This window comes from Oryza brachyantha, chromosome 6 (assembly GCF_000231095.2).
Source record: "Oryza brachyantha chromosome 6, ObraRS2, whole genome shotgun sequence".
Lineage (NCBI taxonomy): Eukaryota > Viridiplantae > Streptophyta > Magnoliopsida > Poales > Poaceae > Oryza > Oryza brachyantha.
The window spans coordinates 7873998-7900392 of NC_023168.2; the positions used below are offsets into that span (position 1 = coordinate 7873998).

At 39.8% G+C, this 26395-nt stretch overlaps 2 protein-coding genes across 3 annotated transcripts; one reads left to right on the forward strand and one right to left on the reverse strand.

Annotated features, from left to right (window-relative positions):
* Positions 1-9485: 9485 nt before the first annotated feature.
* Positions 9486-17572, reverse strand: LOC102701002 (protein WEAK CHLOROPLAST MOVEMENT UNDER BLUE LIGHT 1-like). Of its 2 annotated transcripts, XM_006656859.3 has the most exons (4): positions 14270-14524; positions 13843-13913; positions 11805-12551; positions 9486-11623 (listed from the first exon to the last, which is right to left on the reverse strand). In XM_006656859.3, the coding sequence occupies exons 3-4, from the start codon at positions 12525-12527 to the stop codon at positions 9782-9784; spliced, it is 2565 nt and encodes an 854-aa protein (XP_006656922.2). In that variant the 5' UTR covers positions 12528-12551; positions 13843-13913; positions 14270-14524; the 3' UTR covers positions 9486-9781. The 2 variants fall into 2 exon arrangements, 1 of the variants encoding a protein (XP_006656922.2); XR_005811990.1 differs by lacking the exons at positions 9486-11623; positions 11805-12551 and having other exon boundaries at positions 13862-13913; positions 14270-17572.
* Positions 17573-25321: 7749 nt separating this feature from the next.
* LOC102701555 (agamous-like MADS-box protein AGL29) lies at positions 25322-26098 on the forward strand. Its single transcript, XM_006656861.1, has one exon. The coding sequence runs from the start codon at positions 25322-25324 to the stop codon at positions 26096-26098; it is 777 nt and encodes a 258-aa protein (XP_006656924.1).
* The last annotated feature ends 297 nt before the right edge of the window (positions 26099-26395 follow it).

Below are 26395 nucleotides of genomic sequence, written 5' to 3' on the forward strand. Positions count from 1 at the left end.
TCGTCGCCACGACCACCATTAGATTCGCCTTGACCTCCTCTCCATTTTCTCTGTTGATCACGACCCCATCCGAGCTTCGGTTCGCCACCGGCGACCCCTAAATCGAGCCAGGCATGGCTGCCCCTCCTGTGAGCCCGACCAGGGACCTCATTCGGAGAATTCGACTAAAGCTAGGGTCCTAACCGAAAAGTGCCTACACACATATTACTGGAGTGCGGGTTGATTTCCTATCTTCCGAGGGCCTTTCTGCAAAACGCCCCTCACTTCAGAAAACGCCATTCACTGACATGTGGGCCCGGCTGAAATTAAAGTTTGAAAACTGATTTCTATTTTTTTTAGCTGAGAATGAGCAGAACTTCAAAATTTTGTAGAAAATTCATTTTAACTCTAAAAATTGTGAAACCAGTTTTGTTACATCCGTGGAATTGTGAACTATTTTAGAAAAATATAAAACTTGGTACTTTTTGTACAAACTTTTCCTTTGTTTTTGTTTTTCCCTAAATGTCTCTTAGAGCTTGTTAAATCCATAACAAATTGAAAATAGCTCTAAAAATTGTGAAACCACTTCTGTTCATTTTCTAATATCATGCTCTGTAACTTTGTAAAAGTAATTTTCTTCACTTCTGTACAAAAATGTTGCTTAATAATACTTAGCCCTTTTTAAACCTTTTTAATTATTAAATGCATATCTCTGTAAAACAAAGTGATAAAATAAAAATTCCTTCACTACAGGCCACCTGAGACCAGCACACACTCAGTGCATAAGTCTCATGCATTTTCATGCATTTTTGGTTTTTATGCATTTTTGTATTTATCGTATACGCGTATTTTGAATAGAGTAAGAATACGTCGAAGAAGAAGAGGGTGAGTTTGTTGAAGACCAGGTTCAGGTGTTTGCGGACGAAGGCAAGTCAGCCCCTCCTTTGACCACTTTGATCCTATGTTTTATTGGGCTAAATGATTCTATTGCAAACATGCATACGTTAGCTAGTATTAATTTTAGTAAAAGAAATTATATAAATATGGGAATGGTAGATATGACATAATTGCTGCATAACCCACCTTGAAATATTAAATCCTTGCTGGTTGTAACCATAAGTTCTCTTGGATACAATTATTGTGTTATTTGGGGTTATGCTATGCTTATATTGCCGCTATATGCTTATATATTCGGTTACCGCCTTACAAATTACTTAATTTGATAAATGTTATATGTGAAAAAGGTTATTTTGATGCTGCTGGACAGAATTTTAAATGTGTGAGTATTGTGAACAGAAAATGGAGAAAACTTGTTTTTAGACTTGGGCGGCAAGTGGTGTACATATGGTAGTAGATGTGCACCGATAGGGGGAGCGTTCGCCCGGGTCGATTAAGGACCTCATTCTGTGTCACCAACTAATGAAAACAGTACAAACCACATGTGCTAAGTATGGGCTGGCCTTAACCTATTAAGTTGTTTAGAGTTTAGCCTTGCATCTTGGTAGGCCGAAGAGTATGAGTTACCGGGTTTTGGTACCTTATCGGAACTTCCTATGGATTGTGATTTGTTGAAATTGATTAACGACATGTGGTATGTGATGATTTAAGCGGGCAGTCTGTCCAATACAACAGTGTCGTGCCTCGTGAGGGATTCCGGGTAGGGTTCCTTACGGCGCTAGGTTAAAGCGTGGGCCCGCTACCTAGTGGCGCTACTTTGCTAGTAGCGTGGGTAAAACACACATTGTGCTGGTGCAAGGCTAGACAATAAACAATGTAACGGTTTCGTTATGACCTCTAGGTCACACTCAATGTGTAGAGTGTGGTGATACCGACGGGTATCGGATAAACTAGAGCGATCCATATTATGTGGGCTTAAAAGTTGTACAAACTCTACAGAGTCTAAAACTAATCGGTTAGCCGTGCTCACGGTCATGAGCGGCATGGTGAAGTGTCATGAGTATAGTTTGTGATTTTGATAAACTCTAGTGAACTTGGAAAATGGTTGGAATGTTTTGTTGGTGAACTTGGGTAAAGTTCGGTGAATGGTGATGATATGATGGTAAGTGGTGATGATCTACCTTGAGGGGTAGACGCGTGTTATTTATTCATTTACATTACAAGTTTTACTTACTCTATACTTTTGTAAAAAAAAATTCCGTTGAGAAAATGTTGTGAACTAAAACTGGCATTTATGCAAATTAACCTATACACAGCTTATCCTTGATTATGGCCAACATGTAGCATGCTAGGGTTGTCACCGACTTGCCAGTACATTAATTTGATTAATGTACTGATTTCTTGCTTTCTTTTACTTGTTGGCACAGACCCTGCTACAGGTATTGACTGTTTGGATGAGGAGTTTCATGCCGGTTGTGATTTCCAGGATGGTTCTAACTAGGGATTTACCCTAGCCGGTTTGCCTATGGGCTTTTGGGTAGCACGCTTACCGTATGAACCAATATGTATGGCTTGTCGCCAAGTACTACTTAGAACTTATTAAGACTATTATGCTTTATGCTTAGAACCACTTATGATTCGGATATCGTGCTTGAGATGAGTTATGTGAGACTGTGTTGCATTCCCGGGCAACTAGTCCCACATGAGGATGGGTTTGAAATGGTTAAGATAACCGGGGAATATGCCTTTGTTGAGATCGAGTCTCTAGGGTACGCTTTTGGTTGCCACCATCGAGTGGTTGACGGGCGTATGACGGAGATGACTGGCGTGGCTATTCCAATGGTTATGTCTTCTATTTTATATCCGATGGCTTAGAGCCTTTGTAGTGTCCTCTTCAAGACATGTCGGGGTCTGCAATGAGGTTGGATGGTTACCATAATTATTTGGGTTTAATTTGAGGCCCCATCCATCCAGATATTTCACGCTGACATGTCTCGGAGCATTGCACCACCTAGGCTTTGGGACGTCCTCACATGAAATGTGAAAAAGTTTTACCAAATAGTGTCCTATATCGTCTTGACAGTTTATTACTGGCCACCAATCTTATTACATGTTTTATCTTAAGGACGATCTATACATAGATGACCGAAGATCACATTTCGGCGAAAGGATTGGAGGCGATGGTTAGAATAGAGTGGACCCCAAAACATGGAAAATGGGTCGTAGTTTGGGCTATTGGACTCAAGAGAAATGACAAGAGATGTAAGCAGTTGTAGCAGCGGCCAACCAAATGGAGCAACGTGCCTTGGGTCAATCCAAAGTGGACATGTCCAGGGAGTGGACTTTGGGGAGGCGACAGCGGCGGTAGTCCAGGTTGTGGGGAGGCGACAACAGTGGTAGTCCAGGTTATGAGGCAACGAGCACGGGTGGACGAGTGGGTCCAGAGTGCTGGCAGCCTGCGGGAGCTGAAGCGGTGACGACGGTGGCTGTGACCATGGGGAGACGACGATGACGGAGGTCACGAGCCTAGGGCCGGGAGCGCGGGTCGCTTCGGTGACGGGGGCCATGTCGGGGGCAGCCACGACCTCGGGGAGGCATCGGCGGTGACCGCAGGCGCAGGGTTACGTCGGTTGCGGGCGCGGCCATGGGGAGCGACGACGGCGTCGGTAACGGGCGAAGGGGGAGAAAGAGAGAAGGGAGAAAGAAGAGAGAGAGAGGATGGCATGTGGGCCCCACCTGTCAGTAAGTGCCACAACATTGAAACCGTCCTCCAAAATCTCCAAGGGAGTAAAATTGCACTGGTTTCAATAGTCCAGGGGTCAAAATATCCGGTTTTACGGTTCAGGGTCATGTATTAGATTCTGGTCACTTCGAGGGAGTCGAAGTGAACTTATTCCTGGACTTTATGCTGCTAGACTTTATGCCATGTAAACTGGGCCAATCAAACGATATAGACTAACCGTAATTGTTGTAAAGCCCATATTTTGACAGGCGATAACGACATGCCGTATCTCACATGCCTATCGATGAACACACACGAAATAAAATTTAATCAAACTATTCATGTTTCCATTCATAAAGTAATTAGTGCAGGAGTCCAAGGAATAATTTGATTAGAAAAGGTGAAGACGGCCGGTGTCGCCTGAGCCTAGGGCGACCTGGGCAGGCAACCAGTCCGTCGGCCGCCGCACCACCTAGGTTCCTCCCCCCACCTCGTTGCTGCCTGAGCGGCTCGCAAGCAAGCCGAGTGGCTGCAAGGACGGTGGCGGCGAGGCTTCTCCCGGCGATGGCCGCCGCCCTGAAGGGCTGGGGTTGTGCAGAAGTGCGTCAGGCTGAACGGCAGCGGCAGCCAGCACGTGACAACAACGATAGCCGGATCTGGCGTTCCTCGACGTGCTTTGGGCTAGGCGGCTGCGATAGACCGCCGCAACCAACGGCGTGACGACGATGACCGGATCTGGCGTTCCTTCGCGTAGACCTGTTGACGTGCTTCGGGCTAGGCAGCGGCAGAAGACGGTGGCAGCTGACGGCGTGACAACGATGACGGCCGGGTGTGGCGTTCCTTCACGTGGATCCGTTGACGTGTTGCCCTGGCCTGGTACGGAGGAAGGGGGCGACGACATCGCATGGTGGCACACTGCCGCAGTGCTGCCCAAATCCAAACGTGGTCGCGGAGCGGCTGCAGCTTCGGCAGCGGGGTTCCTTCGCAAGCATGGCCCCTCACCCTTGAGGTTGACTCTCGCCTCTTCCACCAGCCCTAGCCTATCCGTGACCAAGCCAGATGGACGATGGAGTGGTGAGGGGCCTCTGGAGGCGGCGCACATGGGGGAAGGTAGAGGCAGTGTCGGCTGCGGTGGTATTGGTGTGCTGGCATGCAGGGAAATGTAGAGGCAGCATCGGTGGGGCATCATGGTTCCCCCTTGTCAACAGGCCATCTGCAATTGCCGGCATGAGGGTTGGTGGATGGTGATGTTTAAGGCTTAATTGGGGACGGTTGTATTGGTTTTGATGGTGGCCGACGGGTTCACAGGTCGGTTGTGTGGGGCCAAACGGTTTGTGCTGGCAAAAGCCATGGTAGGCCCTCGGCCAACCGGACGACGGTGACGCCTTAGGTGTTGTTCCCTCCTTTAGGGCGTCGTCTTGGCGTTTTTCCGTACCCCCACCTTTCTCTAGGTGAAAACCTCATCCCGTCTTTCAGGCAAGCGGTGGCGGCGTTCACGTCATGCCCTCCGTGGGGGCACCGCTTTGGAGAACCCTGCATGTTAGCCACCAGAAATCCCTTGCGTCATCCCTTGAGCCTAGGAGGCGAGGCCCTTGTTGTCCTTAGCCTTGTCCTGCTCCTGGTGGATGAACAACTTCTTTCGATGTTCTTCTGCTCAGTGGAGTCGGAGTTGCTTCGCTGTTGGGGTGTGCGACGAAGCTAGACAACGATAACGCTCTTTAATTTATTGCTAGTGGTGTTGGTTTTTTTAGGTAAAGGATTAGTGCTTGATAGCTTGGGCTAAAGCACTTCGTGGGAATTCGGTGTTGGTTTTGTTTGTCTTGGAGGCACCTTTGGTAGAGAGGATGCACATGCCGTTGAGTCGGAGTTGTGGTGTCGGGAGATGACGGGCTTGGTAACGTTGGCATGGGTTTGGCGTTCTCAGATCCTTGGTACCGCCTTACGACAATATCAATATTGGTGCCTTACGTTGAGTTCCGCCTTGTTGCTCTCAGTTGGTGGTAGAGAGTAGGGCTGGTTGTGTGAGAGTTATCCCGATCACGGGTTTTTTTCTTTTTCTATAACCCTACTAGGACTTTTTTCTCCTTCTTATATGAAATATACACCCCCATAGGGCTTAAAAAAATAGTGCGGATCAATGCATGTTTACCAAGAGGTCCTAGTTATTTGAAAGTACACACTAATGTATAATTCAAATGGGAGTTTGCACATTGAGATTTGAAAAAACCGTACGGAACAGGGTAGCTGCCACTGCCAGCACGCCAAAATATTTGCCAGGTGCAAAACGATATAATAATTTGTGAATAAAAACAACATGTTGTATTTTACCGGGTTCATTTTTTGTGGAATACGGGCCGTTTTGAATCGTATTTAAGGTACTACTTGTAGCTAAGTCCATCCATCAGCAAAAAGGAAGAAAAAAAATAAAAAAAACATCAACACACTACCCACTTCCCTCGAAAATCAGGTAGCTGAGTAAGCCCCGTTTAGTTCCTATAATTTTTTTTCCAAAAACATCACATAAATGAAACATTAAATATAGATGAAATAAAAATCTAATTACGCAGTTATTGGAGAAATGCGAGACAAATCTTTTGGAGATATTTAAGAATTTGCCACTTAATTTATGTGTTTATGATATGTGGGTCTAGGCGGGTTTAGGCATGAAGAGTGGCAAATCATTAAATGAGGTACTATAGCAGGTGGCAAATAATTAAATGCCCACTTTTGAGCCTAATTAGTGCATGATTAGTCATAAGTGCTACCGTACTAATATATGCTAATGACAGATTGATTAGGCTGAAAAGATTCGTCTCGTGGTTTCCATGCGAACTATGAAATTCGTTTTTTCATTGGTATCTAGAAATCTTTTCCAACATTCGGTCAAACGTCTAACATGACATCTCATCCAAAAATTTTTGCAAACTAAACGAGGCCTAAGCAACAAAATCCCCAACCGTGCGACCGCATGCAATGAGCAGTCACATCACACCCTCACCTGTGAGGATATCTCCATCAGGCATTAGCCTTCAGCAGCAACATAAATAGCCAAATCAACATAGCTAGGTCACATATAGATCCGTCGTCCCCTCCTCTCTACTGGACGCAGCTCCTTTGAGTTAAGTCAGAGGGACGTAGGATGGCTGTAGACTCTATTACTTATGAGCCTATATGTCTGACTTTTAGTCAGAGGAGCAGGGAGATGTAATTTCCAACTGTAAGCGCTTCACCCGAGAGCGGAGAGAATTCTATGGCGTGCCATGGCCAGTTAACTGGAGCAGCCTGGTTTCTTTGGGCCGGAACGTGCAGTATCCCCGACACCACGGCCCGTTCAAAAATATCTATATTTCTTGAACAGTAAAAATTTAAAATTTAAAATTACAATTGTTTATATGAATCTATATTTATACATACATTATTATAAATTAGATATGTTTTTCCGTCGTCTGTTTGGTAGGTCGCACTTTTCCGTGTGTCTACATGCTTGCCTCTCGCATCCAATTCCGTTGGTAGGTTTACACTCTTCGTCATGCATGGCACTATAGCAGTACCACCGCACCGCCTGCTGGACCTAGCCAAATTAGCTCGCATTCCAGTTGAGCTGTGCCAATCCGTTCTGGAGTCCAACGGTGCAAATCAACCGACGATAGCACATTGATCATCGAGTATCCTAACTTAATCGATTGATTGGCGTTCCCGTTTGGTTTAATCGATTGATAGTTGCACGTTAAGCTTTAGTGGAGTGATTGGCATGGAAGTCAACCAAATATATACGGTAGCGGTATCAAGGATTTACTAAGCCCGAGGCTTAAAAATATAATACAAATCTTTTAGATAAATTTTAACTAGAACATAATAATTTTCTATGTAATTTTCCGGCTAGCCATGAGACTCAAGCCCAAGCTGTCCTATGCCTACGCCTGGTACCACCCTAGCTAAAGCATAGTAATATATGCTACGTAGCTATATAGCTAGGGTCAGGTTTTAAAATTTAAGGCAATTATGATAACAATGGTATGAAACGTTGATTCACTGGCAAATATGTTTTAACTTTAACTTTAACTATACCTGTTGTAGTGTTCAAAGTTTGCAAAACTTTCGGTCGTTGTACTATCCTTATCTCAGTCCAATGGCCCTATTAACAATGAGTTAATAATATTGGGCTGTACTTAATAAATCCAAAATTCATAATTAATAATGAGTTAATAATATTGGGCTGTACTTTGGTATGGAATCTCAACTATTTTTCAAACTCTAGATCAATAGTGCAATTTGAAATCATAAATTTAGTATCTTCAAGTATTGAGTATTTAAACTATGCTACTCTTATCTAATTCATAACAAAATAAATGCTTATGTTTCAAAATGGGTGCGACTGCTTTTAACATCGTAAGCACTCTTTCCTACTTCCCCGGTCTCCTAAAATATTTCTATCATGAGATTTGCTCCGGTCCAATAAAAAGTATCTCGAGGTACCAAATCATTTCTCATCATTGGATCTAGCTAAGTAGCATGTGCATTGTTAGATCCAACGATCAGAAACAATTTGGTACCGTGGGGTACCGGTACCTCGAGATACTTTTTGTTACTTTTTATTGGACTGTAAAATTGCTCTTCTACCGTTGTATCGAACATTTATTGTTGTCTCATACCCAATTGCTTTTCTAGTAGTTACAGCTAGAGAAAAAAAGCACTGCATTTAACTTACCACATTTAAATTCATAGTATAGACGGCATAAACATTACAGTACCACTATATTATATTGAGTTGTATGAAGCAACCAACTGTCCTTATTTTAAATCTGGTTATTCATTGCTGTCATGAAAGCATTGGTAGCAATTTGTTTTATTCAGAAATACATAGTAGCTAGCATATCTTGTATAAACATTTCGTGATATCAAGAGCATTTGAGTAAAAAAGTATTTTTCGGAAAGGTATCTTAAGAAAGCTGTACATGTGCTGCCAACGATCACAAAACTCAATATTATACATCAGTGAGCAGTTCTCTTTCAGATTTCATTGTATTACTGTATGGATGATAACGATTTGCAGATCATTCACTGTTATACTAATTAAGTCAATTGCACCCTTCCAGTGATTAAAATGAAGGATTGAATACTAATTTTCTGTACATATAATGATGATTTGGCCATAATTAACCACTAGTATTGTTCAAAAATGTAAAAATAATTGGATTTATACGCACTCAAATTATAGCATGATCACTACATGTATTAAGTAGATGTAGATTAATTAATGCGTTCTGGATACAACTAGCTTGACTAACAAAGAAAGCCTAACCACAGATTTGAACCAATCGAAAACTGGACACCTTTGACGGGTCAAATTCCAACATTTTATATATGTTGCAGCAAAATATTTTAGAGAGCCAAAGTGAGATAGCAGAGTTATGATGGACAGGTGATGTAGTTCCAATGCTAAAGAAAAACAAATTGCCTGGTGGCTTTGCTGGTTTCCTCTAATGCTAAAGAAACTAGGAGTATCTTTCTGCTGGTTGCAAATGTAGCTTGAAGAACCAAATGGAAAATTGTGGGATTGCAATATCACAGGTCAATGGGTCATAGCTGACAGTACAGATCCCAATGCTTCCCATGTCCAATTTAAAACAGTTCCAATGCTATGTTGAATGATGTTTCAACATAGTGATGCTATTTCTTATTGCTGTATATATGGGCTGCATGCATCAAGATAGTTGGCATCATGTCCTCACTATTAACGCACTGGTACAGTAAAATTGGTTTCTTTCTAGTCTCAACTATTAACAAGCAGGCATTGTAGCTGTACAGAATACTATATGGTATCTCTGCACCAAAGGCAAATAATTTATAGCGACACAAACCTCCTAACTTCTCTCTGCTTGTAAATTTGGGGCATACATTTACACGAAGGACAAGGTAGTACAGCAATACAACAGATGGCACGTACAAATATTTTGGATACTAGTATTCACACTACAGAGTGTGGTTACCTTGTCATGGAAAATGAAATACACCATGAAATCTGTACAATATACAACAGTTCGGCAATCGGTAGATAAATTACAAGTCGTGTAAGCTATATGCAACACTCATTTAATAGGCATTCAGGTTCACCTTATTGAAAATGTACACATATCCACAAAGCTCTGTCACTCAAACCACTAAAAGAAAATTTATATTTTGTTATTCAGCAGCTTTAAACTTCTTCCTCGCGAAGAACATGATGGTGCGGCGGAAGGAGAACATCTTTCTTGTTTTTGACGGCAACAATTTCCGTGTTTTCATCTTCTTCACAGGTAATGCTGAGTCATCAGGGCTACTCCTCGCGGACAAATCCAACATTGGATGAACTGAGGCATAGCTATCCTCCTTGCCTGTGCCTTTGGTGTCTCCGCTGTGTTCTACCATCATCATGGAGGTGCTTGAAGATTTATGTTCAGATTTCAAAGCTCCATTAGCCTTACGACGCTGCTCATTCTCTTCTCTCCATTTTCTCAATTCTTGCTCCATGGCTAGTTTGCCTTCGGTGGCCCTATTGGCTCTCTCTGTGGCAGCAGACAATGCCTGCTTTCGTTGTTCTAAAACCTTGTAAGTTTCGCTTAGTGCTGATAAGGTACGAGACTCGGATTCCTTGGCCATCTTGACCTGTGCAAGTGCAGCAGCGCTCCTCTCGTGCACAAGCTCTTCTGCCTGATTGGACTTCTCAACGAGAGATTGGTACTCAACCAAGTCAAGTGTGATCATCTGAAAGGCTTGTCCTTCAATATCTACTGCATGCTCACTCTCCAATGATCTAAGAGCATCAAGTGCCAGCCTCTCGGATTGCTTTGCTTTTTCCATGTCCTTTAGAACTGCCTGCAGCCTGGATTCCATAGTATTCAGACTAGATTTTGCAAGCTCCATATCCTCCTTGGCCTTTCTTAGCTTCTCCTGTGCCTCTTTTGTGATGGATTTAGCCTCATCAGCTTCCTTGACTGTATCTTCCATAATCTTTTGCAACCCGAGCATTCCGTTTTGGGATTCTCTCTCCTTGGCCTGAACTGCTCCCAGTTTCCGTTGTGCTAGCTGAATCTCCACCTTGAGAGATGCAGCAGTGATGGATGACGTTGCTTCCATATGCTGCATGGCAGAAAGTGCCACTTTCTCTTTAATCAACTCTGTTTTGAGTGATGCAGCAGCAGCATTCACAGAACAAACTTCATTTCTCATCTTATCTATGCTCATTAGGCACTCCTCTGACTCTCCTGTTAGTCGAATAACTTTATCGTCTAAGCATTTTTGAGTAATATTTCCTTGTGCTTCCTGAATCGGCTTATGTTCCACATATGCAGCCAGTTCATTTTGCAGCTTGAGCAACAATAAGGTCGAAGTATTAAGCATTGATTTCAATTCTTCAATAGAAGAAATTTTCTGGACCAATTGATTGAGCTCCTCTTCTGCTTGCCTCAGAATTCTCTCCCATCTAAGGGAATCCTCCTTATGTGCCAAGGACATGTCTATACTGTGTTTTTCAGCATCATTGCATGTGGAATGAGTCAATTCCAACTCTTCCTTCAGTCTGTTCAGTTCTACATTGAGCTCCTCAACCTTTGTTACAGCATCTTTGGACATTACAACAGCTACCTGAGCTTTGCTGATGGAAATATCCCGTTCAATCAACAAGGTCTCGTAATTCTCCTGCAATTTTCTGGACTCATCCTTCACTAACATTAAGTTGGAGAGCACCAAGTTGTACTGTTCTTTAATTATATGCAATTTCTCCCTACCAGCAATCCTACCATCACTCTTTGCTCCTTCCTCCATCTCATGGACTATTAACTGAAAGAATTCCAAATCCAACTTGGCACATATCTCCTCCTCTTGTGCCTTTTCCAGGTCATGTTCGAGCCCTTCAATTAGACTCTTTGTTTTCTCATAATCATTGGACAGAGAAATATTTGCTGCCTCCGCAGCCTCTGCTTGCCATTTAAATTCTGAGATTTCCTTCTTCAGCCTATCAAGTTCAAGTATGATATGCCCACTCTCCTGCATATACAAAGATTTTTAATCTTACGTGGAGATCACAGATGAGAGGAAGTAAATTAAGTGGTTAAGCAAGGTTTAATCAAATTAGCAAAAAAAAAAAAAGAAATCAGAGCACAATTCATAGAGTTATAGTTGAAACGATTCATATGCAAATCATAGAAGGGGAACAACTCTGTGTTACCAGCTCTGGCTTGGATCTACGAGTTTTCCAATTGATGCTCCCACCAAATCTTGAGGCTGCCACCTTGACAGGTTCAATGTGGGTTGTTGTATCGACGAAGGTGTTACCTGTTCTGAAGCACTTCCCACTATTTGATCTGTTCAAAGGTTCAGGAGCCTTCTCCCGTATGTTTCTTAGGCTCATTTGGCGCTCACGAAACTGATGCATGAGATGTGGCTTCTTTTCTTTCATCTTTGAAGAATCGGAACTAGAAGCATCATCCTGGAAGTTATGCAGAGGTGTATGTTGTAGTTGGACCATTTCTCTCAGACTATCGTAGGTCTGCAAAGTTGAATGAGTGTTTTGTGAAGGTGAAATTGTGGTACAATCGCTGTTGGCTTCAGTTGATTCATCATCTTTGCGAGAGGTCACTGGAAAACCATGAGGATCACTGGTAGATACGAATCCACTGTTATATATTTCAGATGAAAGAGTTGCAGAAACACAAATAGGAGTCTCTGGTTCAGTTGATATTTCTTGGAGATTGCTTTTCTTGTCAATTAAACTTGCTAGAAGTTCTTCCACTGGCGCCTCAACATTGGCAGTTTCATGGTGCAGAAGATTACTATTGTCATCTTCATTAATACCTGGAGTTAGCTCAGGGTCCACAAGATTTTGCATCAATTTTAGTGAAGATAAAGATGAAATTAGAGAGTCAGGCTCTTCAAGATTCTTCTCTACCATTCTTCCAACTCAGTTAAACATTATCTGTGGGAAAGAACATTGGAGAGGATAGTTACTATAATAACAGAACATTGTAAATCGAATAATGCATGATCTCACAACCACATGTTAATAATAATATGGTATAGTCATAAGGCAGATGTTTTGTTATTTGTCAATGGATTTATCTTCGTCTGTGATTTTACTAATGTAAGACCATTTAGGGATTGCGGCAATTTATTCATGGTAGTTCCAGCAAATTAAACACAAATTATTATTTATTACTATATAATAACCTTGATAATTCACAAACCAATGACCTTACTGTTTATTAGGCCAAGGATAGTTTTGGGCTACGGGTATTACTTACTTTCTTCTGAACAGTTAGAATTTGTTTCCAGAAAGTAACAAATATCTTAGTATAGCACAGACTTTTCCTGGACAAATTAAATTCACCAATATCTTTTCTATAGAACTTAAAAAGACCAGCCTAAAACAACGAAAGAATTAAGCCTATAGTTCTATCTTTTGAACAAATTCCATTCTAAAACAAGAACCATATTCATCTGAAGCATCAAAAAACATTGCAAGAAACAGACAAGAACTGGTGAAACCAAATGTCAATATCAACGTAAAATAGAAATGTGACCAATACAACAGAAAAATAAACATATCAGCACAGTGGATCAGAATGCAAACTAAAATTCAAAGACAAACATAAGCTGAAGCTTACCTGAGACACTCAGACCTATGCTTTAATGTTGAAGGAGAAGATGATTTGGCTGTTTTTGCAGGTATTGGAGGTAGAAGACATGGGGGGTTGTATGAATTGAAACAATGGAGAGAGAGATGGGAAGGAAGAAAGGATGAATTGATTAATCATAGCAGTAGACTTGGACCTATTCCACTATCAATATTTAGATTTTTCTGTGATTTCCTTTTGTTTTCTTACTTGTTCATGTTAGGACTATGGGCGCAAGCTGGATATAAGGAAACTGTTGCCATGAATAATGAACAAGCTGGGCTGAATGGCTTTATTGATAAAATTTCAACTAAAACCACATGATATATTATATATATATAAGGATATATATATATATATATAAGGACTATTTCATGTTTCTTTGGTTATAATTTGTTATGCTCTGGTATTTCATTAGTTTAATTTGTACAGAACTTCCTTAAAAATGTTAACTGAATCAGATTATCACCGTGAAGTCAACCCAGGAAACAATTGTAAAAAACAATTACAGATATCTCTTTAGTTTATACTGTCTTGTACATTTTGTAAGGGAGTAAATTACAGTGGAAGAGAATTTAAAAGCAGTGAACTTACCATATTTAAAATTATTGGTGATCTCAAAATTCACTTTGGAAGTTTATGTCCTGCTTCTGTTATGATCCTACCTGTAAAATATAATCAAAAAATTATTGCTATATTGCCAAGTATATGTTTATAATTACCATTTTGAAAATGGCAAAGCAATCCCAGTAAACCTGTAGAGCATCATTTGCCACAAAAATTTGATTTTGCCACTAATATCAATAAAAATTCCACAATTGCATGTCAGCTGTATAAAATATCTGACAGCTCAACTCAAAGCAGAACTTGCTACATTTTTTTAATTAATACTCAAATTTGACAGGATATCATTTAGCTGTCTGTTGACCTAGGCTGTCATAAATCTTTTATCCATATTGGACCAAAAAAATGTTTATAGTGTCACAATATCACAGCAATTAAACAACTGTAAACATCTCACCATTGACATGTTCATAATCTTCCTTTAGGATGAATAAATTTGAAGCAACATGGCTGGTTACACTTGCACCAAGATGAAAATACTTGCACTTGTTATGTTTGCCTACTAGTCCAATGACTTTGCTGCCGACAAGAATGTATATTCTTTTGAGCTTTGACAAAAGAAATCATCTGTTGACCAAGCATTGACAGACCTAAAACTGTGCTGCCTAATGTATGACTGCCTCATCATTACGAATAACTTCTTTATCATTGGGACTCTATTTGCATCAGGGTTACTATATTCCCCCAATTAAGCTAACTCCTGCATCTTTTATCAATCCTTTTGCTTCCATATCTGATCGCAGTTGCTCATAAGCACTCCATTTGCCAGCCAAAGCATAGATGTTAGAGAGCATAACATAAGATCTTGTATTTCCATGCTCAGGTTCAGTAAGTAATTTCCCTACAGATTCACCAATTTCAGAATTTCCGTGGAATCTACAAGCTCCAAGCAAGGACTCAAGCATACTTTCTGATGGCCTGAGTGGCATTGTTGTAATAACATCATATGCTTCATCCAAGTGGCCAGTTCGGCCCAACAAATCTACCATGCATGCATAATGTTCCATTCTTGGTGTGATGCCATAGTCTGTATGTAGTGATCTGAATAATGCTCTACCTTGCTCAAGAAACCCACTATGACTGCAAGCTGATAAGATACTAACGAAAGTTATGTCATCTGGCTGGACACCTGAAGCTACCATCATATTGAAAAGGTCAAGGGCTGACCCACCATCCCCATGCATACTGTATGCATTAATCATTGAACTCCAAGAGACTGAATCTTTTTCCATCGAGATATCAAAGAGCTTCCTTGCAAATGATATGCTTCCGCACCTTGAATGCATATCTATAAGAGCATTAAGAACTGCAATGGTTCCATCAAAGCCCTTCCGCAATACAATAGCCGTGAGACACTCTGCCAAATCTACCTTTCCAAGCTGTGAACATGCTGAGAGGAGTGCCAAGATGGTTACAGTATCAGTTTTGATATCTAGGAACTGCATTTGCTTGAAGTAATCAAATGCAACTGCTGCCTGCTTACATTGAACACAAGCAGATAAGATGGCATTCCATAGTATGATGTTTCTTTCACCTACCAAACTAAAAAGTTTATGGCAGTATTCTATATTGTTGAACCTACTGTACATACAAATGGCTGACGTAAAGAAAGATGTCTCTAGCTTGAAGATATTTCGTATTGCATAGCTGTGAATTGCTTTCCCTTGCAAATAGTTATGACAGATAGGCAATAAATTCAGCATGGTAACCGTATTTGGCCGCTGATCATTATTGATCATTTCATGTAATAAAGGTAGGATCTCCCCAGAAAAGTTGTTTTTGCGGTATCCAGTCATCAGAGCATTGTAAGAGATTGTGTTCGCAGAAGACAAGCTATCAAAGAGTTTCTTTCCTGCCTGAATAATACCACAGTTGGTGTACATAGTAATGAGGGCATTTGCAACAGAAACATCAAAGCTGCATCCACTTTTGACTGCTAAAGAATGAAGTAATTCTCCAATTGTAGTATCTTCAGTGGCAGAAAGGCTGTTGATAAGTGCAATTAGCGTTACTAGATCAAACTGTATGCCTGATAAGCGCATCTGGCAGAACAGTGTTAAACAAGACATTGAATCTCCATTTTCAGCAAAACCAGATATTATAGTGTTCCAAGATATTAATGTCTGAACTTCCATTTTCTGAAATAACTGGTTCGAAGTTGAGAGCTCCCCACAGGCAGCATACATAGTTAGGAGTGCATTCATCACACTATCATTCATTTCAAATCTGCTTCTGACAGCATATGCATGGATAGACTTTGCAACACGTAAATCTTTTGTGTGTCTACAGGCAGAGATCACATTAATGATTGTTAATGCATCTGGATCAACTCCTTCAGTTTGCATTTTACATACTGAATCAAGAACCATGTTCCATTTGTTATTCACGAGGTACCCAGAAATTAAGGAGTTCCACAACAGTTGGTTCTTCTCTGTAAGACTGGAGAAAAGAAACACGGCTGAATCCACGTCCCCAAGCTTCGAATACATGGAAACCAGAGCACTGACAACAGAAACCTGTTCTTCAAGACCAAACTTGATAACCATACCATGCATAGAGTCACCATGATTTATACCAAAAAAGTTACTGCAACATGGAAGGATAGATACCACCGTAACCAGATTAGGTACTAGTCCAGTGCAAAGCATCAATCTGAATACCCAAAATGCTCCCTCCCAATCTCCATGCTGCACGCACGCTGAGATCATGGAATTGAAATATACTAAACTATTCACAGAATACTCGTGAAAGAGTAACCAGGATGATGAAAGATGCCCCAGCGCCGCATACATTGAGATGAATGCAGGAGTAAGGGGCTCGTCACCGAGCAGCCCAGATTTCAGTGCGAAGGTATGCAATGAACCACCGGAAGCACTTACTCCTAAACCACTGCACATACTTGCAATGCCAACAAGAGAGCCAGCATTGGGCCTAAAACCATCCTGCTCCAGCTGCTTGAAAGCCTCGGAAGCTTCTTGTAAACACCCATTCAGACAATAACCAGAAATCATTGCGTTCCAAGAAACCAGGTCTCTGCTCGCCATGCCATCAAAGACTGTCCTCGACAGATTGACCTGTCCAGACTTAGCATACATGTCGAGGAGAGCAGTCTGAACACCGACATTGCCACCATGCCCTGTCCGCATGACCCTGCAGTGCACTTCCTTCCCCAGCCGAAGGCAAGAAACGGCCGCACACGCCTTGACAACCGGCGCAAACGTGAAGTTGTCGGACCCAAAGGCGCACAGCTCGCGGTAGAGGCCAAGAAGCTCCCCGTGGAACCCATGGTCCGAGAAGCACCGCACAGAAACGTTCAGCTCATACACCTCGGGGCGGCGGCGGCGGCGGCGGTAGAACCCGGCGAACAGAGCCGCCGCCTGCGCGGGCTTACCGAAGAAGAGGTACCCCTCGACGGCCGCTAGGACGACCGGCGCGTCCCGGACCGCGCCCGCCACGACGAGCAGCGCGTGGAGCTTGGTGAGGCATTTCAGCGAACGGGTGGCGGGCAAGAACCTGGCGAGCGCGTCGGCGCGTGGAGCCGCGGTCGATGGGGCCGAGGAGGCGTCGCATTTAGCGCGGGTTTGCTTGGATTTGGATGGGAAAGCTGAGGTCTTGAAGAATCTTGGGAGATTGTGGTGGCGCGTGGCCATGCTATGGAACCATGGAGATGGAGAGAACCAAGTTGCACCGGCAGAGGATCGCGGTTTGGCTTCGGTATCCGACTAGCCAGTCTGCATTTTTCGAAAAGGGAGAAGGCAGAAGATATAACAACATTTGCAAATAAAGTTGGGTCATTATTTAAAAATTTTTGAACCATTATTTATGTTGTTCTGAATTCTGATAGGTTTTAGCGCTAAAATACTTTAAGCACCATATATATTTTAACATTTGCACTAATTGTTTTAATTAGATGAATAATCAAATTTTGAGTATAGCTATCTGATTATTTAGTTATCTAATACTCTATGTTTTTATATCATAAGACTATTTGAGTTTATCTTAATTCATCTATGTATTAATGCATATTCTTTTATATATGTGTCTAGATTTATTAGCAAACAAATAAATCTAATCAATGTCAGAAAGTCTTATTATATAAAATAGTGAGAAGATTATAAATGATAAAATTACCTGCAACGAAACTAAAAATTTACTTTAGAAAGGTGGGATAATCAAGTTTTGTATATAAACTTGTTGCAAGAAAAACGTACTTTTAACATTTTGGGAAACAAACACAACCCTAGTGGATAACTTAACCGTTGTATAAAGACTCACAAAACCACCCATTAAATTATTACAGTAGTTTAAAGCAGAGGAAAACAAAAATAAACAAAGTAACAAGCTTTGAATATAATAATTACTAGGAAGATGCCCGTGCATTGCAACGGGCTTAAAAAACTTGGAAAATTGTAAAATGCTCGATTGACCCGTGCTTCTTTTAAGATTATAGCTGACCGTAATATCCATTAGTGACTTTGTATTCGACTTGAATTTTTCTTTCTTTCAACACAGAAATGGGACAATTTCAAATATGGCGATGAAAGTGACGGGAAACAGTATTATTATTTTACTTTATGAATTCAACTATTTAGTGTAAACTTCAATGCAATGTTAAAAAAATAAATAAACTAAATTTTAGAAACTTCATCCCTATCCAAATATGTGTACCAAATGTTGAAAATATTAGTGATATTGATTTAATGATAATACTATTTAATTAAAAATATTGATTTAATGATGATTTTATTTAATTAGACTATCAATTTAATTATAATGTTAAAAAGTGACCACTATTTTTTTAATTTGTGAAGGTGTTTTTATTTGATTGGCTGATTAATATATATATATATATATACTGCTTGTAGACAACTTGACCTGGTATATTGGGATAAAAATATAGCAAATCATAAATTTCTATTTTCAAGTAAACATGAATTTGTATGGCTTTGAGAAAGCTTACAAATGCATCATGCATTAATTGATCAATTAGTGTTGAACGAGCTGCTATTGGCGAGGCATGAAGTCTTCAGGTACAATAGCAGGCTATAAGCCAGCTATAAACATTTTTTAAAGAGATAAGAGGGAAGAGAGAAGAGACGTGTGCTGCTAATTGATAGTCAGCTACACACGAGCTCTAATTATGACATGTGAGACTATGCATTGATGTTTTGTAGGTAACTATTGTATGAATTGGCTATTAGATTAACTATAAATAAATTGGAGCTCGTAGTTGACTGTACTGTTTAACTTGTTCTTAGTAATAGTGAACTATTGACAATAATTGATTTTGTTTGCTCTATGAGACCTCAGGCGGTCAGGCCATTGGCCAGCGTAGCTTCACCGGAGTCAGACGCAGCTACACCCGCAGCTGCAGAGGATCTAAGAAGGATGGGGGTTTCATTTTATTTGCTTTGTACAGTGTACGTACTGCAATAGACTTATATAAATAATGATAGATCGTACAAGTGTATAAGTCCATACAGAAAAGTAATGATTTTTTTAAAACCCCTTGATTTTTTTCCTAGTTTTTTTGTTGAAGCCGGTTGTTTCTATGTGAGGTGGCATGAGAACATGATAAGGTAGCGATGACTTTTGCATAACATGGATGGGGGAGATACACAAATCCTTTCACCTTAGTTTTAACAATTTGTTCATAATCATCCATTTTGGCATGCTCACTTTTAATTGGCATGCAGGTCTGCGCTTCGGATAAAAATAGAATAAGTAGTGAGATAACAGTAGTTGATTATGTGTAGAAACGAATAAAAAGAAGTTTTGTACTGGACGGAGTCCCATATGAAAAAGGGGTCGTACATAGCTCTGAATAAACACCTCCGGTGCTATTAAAATTTAGTAACCCAAAATTTGATGAAGTTGGTATTATTAATAGAGTTGGGTTAGATTAATTTTATAGTAATTTGGTGGACCGCAGCAGTAGCCTTTCCTCGCGGTAAAATCGCGTGCACTCTGCAGTCTTATCGAGCGATGAGTTTTCGAGTCGTTCGATCTCCTCCCTATTTACTGACACCTGGGAACAATTTCAAATCAGTGGATTCATAGATGTGGTTGATGGTTCAAGCCCAGATTACATGTTAGAGAAAAGTAAATTGTGCCTAGGATTATGGTTTTTATGGTTTCTTTAGCCAAAATATCAAATGTACTACAGGTATACTACTAGCCCATCAAGCAAATTAAAATCACATATGTTTTAAATGTAATTTTCTCTTAAACTACTCATCCGATCTACGATCCGATTACACTTACGTTTGTAACAATTAAATTTTTATAACAAGATCCCACATGATTATATTTTGATGAAAAAATTACAAATTGCTTTTATAATATCCAAATTAGTTTTAGATTTCATTAAGTTATATTTTAGACATATAAAAATAAATTTAATACAACATAAAAGTAATTTATATATATATTATAGAAATAAATTAAACAAAAGGAAAGTAATATTAGAAGTAAATCCGTTGTTGTTTGGCCCAGGTCACCTGATGTCTTGATCCTCCGCTGTTGGATCCATGCCATTGCCAGCCACCCGGACAATTAAGGTGAAAGAGAAGGTAACGGAGAGAAGCTAGCTAGCACATCTGACAGCAGCGTTCTTCAGTGCTTCAGTGCCATGGGTTGACGAGCTCTGCTTCAGTGCTTTCTAGCCTTTGGCGTCAAGCAAATTGATGCTGATTCCTTGGTGAGTTCATAGATACTGGGGCATTAATGATTGTGCTTCCTTTTGCTTTTTTTTTCCCTAATGTTAGGCGTTGTTTAGTTTTTAAATTTTTTTTTCAAAAACATCACATCAAATTTTTAGACATCTAAATAAAGCATAAACATAGATAATCTAAAAAAACTAATTACACAGTTATGGAAGAAATCTTGAAACGAATCTTTTGAGCCTAATTAGTCCATGATTAGCCATAAGTGCTACAGTAACCAACATGTGTCAATGACGGATTAATTAGACTCAAAAGATTCGTCTCACGGTTTCTAGGCTAGCTATGAAATTCGTTTTTTCATTCGTGTCCGAAAACCTTTTTCGACATCCGATCAAATATTCGACGTGACATTTTTTCCAAAAATTTTCTCAATGTAAACATCCGCTTGGTTTGATCGATTCATATGGTTGGTGCTTCGTGTACTGCTATGTATATCCATTTTTAACATCCTTGTGGACTTTTTTTTGCTGCCTACGTTCTTCACAAATATTACTTCAGATAATTTGTTCGGGTGAATATATGGAGGCATATTGTTTGTTGTAATTCGTGGAAAGATAGATCATCCTGATTATATATAGTGTTGCGTTATCAAATTGCTGTTGGCAGAATCAATGTTAACTTTATTCATTTACTCTATTTTGCTTACTCTGTAACATTATTGCAGGAGGTAACTTGTGTTCCTGGCTACATTATTTTCTACAGTTAACCGGGTATGCCATTTTTTTTTGTCATGAATGGAGTTGGTTTATATTCTTTCCCCGATTCCATTTACATGAAAATATTCACTTCTTTTATGTGACTTTTTTATTATATCTTATTTCACGTACAAAAGTCTCGAGGTTACTGAATAACCTCCCTTTAAAGTTTGTTCATCTTTTTTGAGATACAGTTTAAACGATACCCACCGAGTCTGAACTCAATGTGTTCCTTTCAACTAAAACTGGACTGACACTATTTATTTTAGAATCGGTCGAGACTGAGGTAAAACAATGGCTGCATGATATATTGTGATGTGTTATGAAAGTGTATGAAGCAGTAATTTTTGACCCAAAATCAAGAGACTTTAGCCCAACTAGAAATAAGCCTTATACACCTTAAAAAGCTAGTTAAAGAGAGATGAGAGACTCTTCCCACGTACTTCCACATTCCAACAATCTCCACTGTTACACATGGATGTCACTTACCACTGATCAGCCTCTCATAGGTTCATGGGCCCTTTCATAGGCTCCCATGGTCCATTGGGTTTTGCGTCCACACCACCAAAGTGTGCATGGACCAAGACCGTGGATCCAGCTCTGATACCACTTGTCGGTTCACAATCAAAAGACATTAGTCCAACACGGAGAAAGCCTACTTGCTGCACCCAAAAACTAGGTCAAGAGATGAATGGCTCCCCTTACTTTTATGTTGGTGTAACTCCACTTAATTTTTAACGTGGGACTATTCTGATATTGATTGCACGATAAAAATAGCTAAATCCGAGAATAATGTATGCCCTGTATCAGTGTAAGTGTATGAAAACTGTGATGTGTTGGAGCTAGCTCTATTGATCAACAATAGAAGTGTATGAAATCTATGAAACATATAGTTTGTTCAATGCATCTGAATGTTCTACGTTGATTTGTTGATTTGTGCACATGTGGACGATCCCATTTCTATGTTTCATCAGAACATTGATTTATTTTTTTTATTTTGTCAAGAAGAGCGACCAGTGCCCGTTATTTAGAATTATTTGTGCTGATTCTATGTACTGGCTAAAACTATTACACGACACAAATATAGTCATTTGGGCCATATATTTATCCTATTTTGTGCTGGATAATGTAAATACCGTTCACAAATATACTCACTTGTGTCAGCTATTTATTCGATTTTGTAAAATTAATGTAATTACCTGGCACAAATGTTCCACTCATTGGTATTAGCTTGGACAGGTGGTCCCCAAAATCTGTGCCGGTTACATACCCAACATTAAAGACCATCCTTAGCAGTGTTGCAGATTTTGTGTCGGGACCATACCCATCACAAAAAAGTGTTTTGACCCAGTACAAATGTGTTATTCTATACTAGTGGTCACCCATTATTGTGCATCAAAAACATACCACAGATATAATGCACTTAATGCAAGGGTATCTATCAGTTAATCACGAATTTAAAAAGCGTTAAACCCTTCTTGGGCCGCACCTTTATTTATATGGGGTGAGAACAGCCCTCGCCGTGGCTTACACTTATCTAGAGTTTGTTACTAATAAAGCCTAATATATCTCAATTACGTTAGATAACAAATCATGACTCTATCCAGGAATACAATATCTAAGAGTATCAATAAATAAATTGTATATTAATTAATTATTTATTTTTTGTGAAGTTGTTTTGCAAGTTGGTCTACACACACCGGTGAGACTTTTGACCTAATTTTACGTACACGCATTAAAGGAAGATTGTTAAACTTATTATGAGGTCATTTTTTCATTGAGGTAGATAGTATTTAATGAATATGTCACATATCGATTGAGATCAGGTGCAGTTAGTACTATGACTGCACCAAATAACTGCATGCAATTTTAGCCATCCATTTGGATGATCAACGGCCTACAACCGTCGCTATAGTAATTTCGTTAACAACAAAATATGCTACAGTACATTGCTACTGTGTTTTAAACAGTGCTCGTATGGATTTTATTTGTCCGATCTCCATCCAAGACTGATGACACCAACTGTATAAGTTACGGTCACAGTACCGACCGCAGCTGATCCGGATCCGTCACATATTAACCTTCGATAGGAGGCCAAGAGATCTTATGCAATACCATGATGGTCATATGATGAGGTGGTTTTGATTGAGGGATCAATACTACACATAAGGCTACTAAAAAAAGGTCATGGTCTGCGAGCAACTCAAGTCCAGTGGAGGCCCCTAACAAATCGAACCCAAGCTGAGCTCAAGTTTCTATTGACATTGACTGTGTGAGATCGATAAGCTACACAATAAATTAGCTCATGTTAGTCGCAAATATTTATCATGGTCATTTTTCTTCTATTTTATTAGTGTGAGATAAGATAGAAAATAAATAGTTTATCAAAATATTATCCATAAAATAAACATTATAGCACTCACGGGCCAAGCTAGTAAGACTATCCCCAACAGTTTATCTATCCATCCTTCATCCTGAAAATAGAAGATGAAAGGTAAAAGTTAAGCTTTAGCAGAACATCCATCCCATCATCTATTTTTGGATGTCATCCATATTTTTGGATACTAGAAAAATATCACTTAAGTAAAACTAGAATTGAAAGCGATAGCATGGACACAACAATGCTGTTTCTACTTTGGTGCACAGTTAAAGAAAATCAACTGGACAAGTTTCTACTTAATTTGGACCAGACCATTCTCACCATGACTCTAGTTCTTTTTATCCTTACACCTTCATTAATTGATTTGACAGCAAAGTTCTTTTAACTAACTGCTGAAAGGATGTGAATAGAAAATAAATGAGTGAACAAAAAATGATCTCGCTATAGTTTACACCAGTGCCTCAATCTTGCTAATCTTGCTAGTACTCTTTAAATTTCTCGAAGTTGATATTTTCCATATGTGTCTTTTGAAGAATCCCATCTTTTTACATCTATTTATGTTTATAAGCCAAAAATTAAATTTTCAATCTAAATTTAGAGTAGATTTTATGATTTTTTTATCGTAGTTTAAACTCAACCTGCATGGGGTAAGACAGCCTCCAGGCATTAAGCTTAGAAGAAGACATTCTCATGTAGGTCAAGAAAATCCCCGAACATAGGACCTGAGGGGTGCTACTAAAGCCACCTAACCAACTCAACTGGAGGCATGTTCGTCCAATATTAACTTTTGATCGTTACGAGCTTGTATATTAAAGTTTATTCATAAATTATTTTTCGTTTGAAATATGTGGTGTGACTTTTTCCATAAATAAGCAAAAGAATGGGTCAGGACATAGAAAGTTGAATGCTTGCACGAGAAGTGCGTGGTGGCTGCCCCTGTAAATTGCCCTACCGCAGCTCTCTATTTAGTCAGTTAAGAGATAGGGTTCGATGTAATTACAGTGTATGGCACTAAAGTGTATAAGTCATTTACCTTAGTAACAAGAACAATAAAAATACTAGGGATTAAATGCTAGGGACTATATTGAATTTTAACATTTACCTGTTTGTACGTTCATGATTTCCCTTTTGTGTCACATCTTATCTTCTCGTTTGGATATTAATTTAGTATTCATTTTTCCATATATTCCAATGTCAATTTCCATTGAGTGTATCTTTGGATACATCATTAATTATAGATATGTCTATCAATTTGTGCATAATTACTAATTACCTTATATATCTGTTATTTATTTAGTAATTCATAGTTATATTTTTCTAAGATATATACATGCAAAATTTAATTTTCATTAAGTGTATCCTCTGATACATCCCAGTGGATAAGTCTCCTAATGGATTCTTGCCATTTATTTGGTAATAAATAGATATTTATCCTATGTATAGTCTAAACCATTTATTAGCTTTTTCTAAAGCACGATGAATACCTTCCAACCATGTAGAAATCTAGATATGCTTGCATCAATCTAAATACACACTTCTTTTTATATCTTTACAAACATCTCTATATAAACTACTTTTCAACCACAGAATGGTATACCCATCACAAAACAAAAATACATTCAAGCAACCACACCTTTATTTGATAGGTGATGGTGAAGAGCAACGCTGCACGGGCGGGTAGGAAGAAAAAGATCAAGATCAAGCGCATCAAGAAGACGGATGCACGCGACGTTTGCTTCTCCAAACGTCGTCAAGGCCTATTTAATAAAGCCGGTGAGATCTCACTGCTATGTAATGCTGATGTAGCTGTGGTCACGCTCTCTCGTGATGGTAAGGGCTTCTCCTATGGCCATCCCTCAGTCGGTGCTATCGCTGACCGCTTAGCCGACATGGCCATCGTCGCTCCCAGCAACCCTTCCTCCTTAGGTGGTGGTGACACCCATGATAGCAGTGACACCATGCAACAGATGAAGCTTCAATTTGTGGAGATGCAAAACTCGATGGAAAGCATGGAGAACAAACGGACGACTGTGCTGGAGAAGATTGAAAATGAGAAGGTAGATCTTATGCATTTGTTGAATACTCAACCTAATGTTCTTGGGATTGAGGAATCGAAGGAGCTCTATGACAAACTGTCAGCACTCCAGAGTACTGTTCGCGCACAGATCCGCCAGAAATTGAGTGATGCAGGAGTAACTAGTTCTACAATGCCATTGCCTGATCAGCCGCCTGTGGAAATGGCTGCAGGGTCATCACAGTTCCACTTTGAAGGGCAGGGTGTCACACCTGCTAATACTCATCTTCCAGCTGAAATCAGCTATGGCCTGACTACTGATGAGATTTTTGGAGCTAATGACTTGCTAATTCCTGGTGTCCAGGATGGTGGTGGCTTTGGGGACTGCCCCAGTAGCCAATTTGGATGGTGATTTTTACGGCTGGCTTATCTTTAGAATCATAATATATAGTGAAGCATAATGCTTGCAGACTTTGTTACTTTCAGAATTTTGTTATTTCCAATAGTATCAAATAATCGGGTTTCTTATATGTACTAGTCTTGTGTGATCATGTAATATTTCGACTCTCACATTGTGTTTTTAAGAGATCATTGAATTTCCCAACAGTAATATTTCAGACTTGCATAATGTATTTTAAATTTGCACACCTACATGTATTGTTATATGATATGTAACCCAGACCTAGCTATTTAGTATTTGTTCCAATGT

Excerpts from the sequence above, each read along its gene's own strand:
- LOC102701002 (XM_006656859.3), bottom strand. The coding sequence starts at position 12,527 with ATGGTAGAGAAGAATCTTGAAGAGCCTGACTCTCTAATTTCATCTTTA. Across the intron at positions 11,624-11,804 it reads GTAGATCCAAGCCAGAGCTG|GAGAGTGGGCATATCATACT; the intron begins GTAACACAGAGT and ends TTGTATATGCAG.
- LOC102701555 (XM_006656861.1), top strand. The coding sequence starts at position 25,322 with ATGGTGAAGAGCAACGCTGCACGGGCGGGTAGGAAGAAAAAGATCAAG.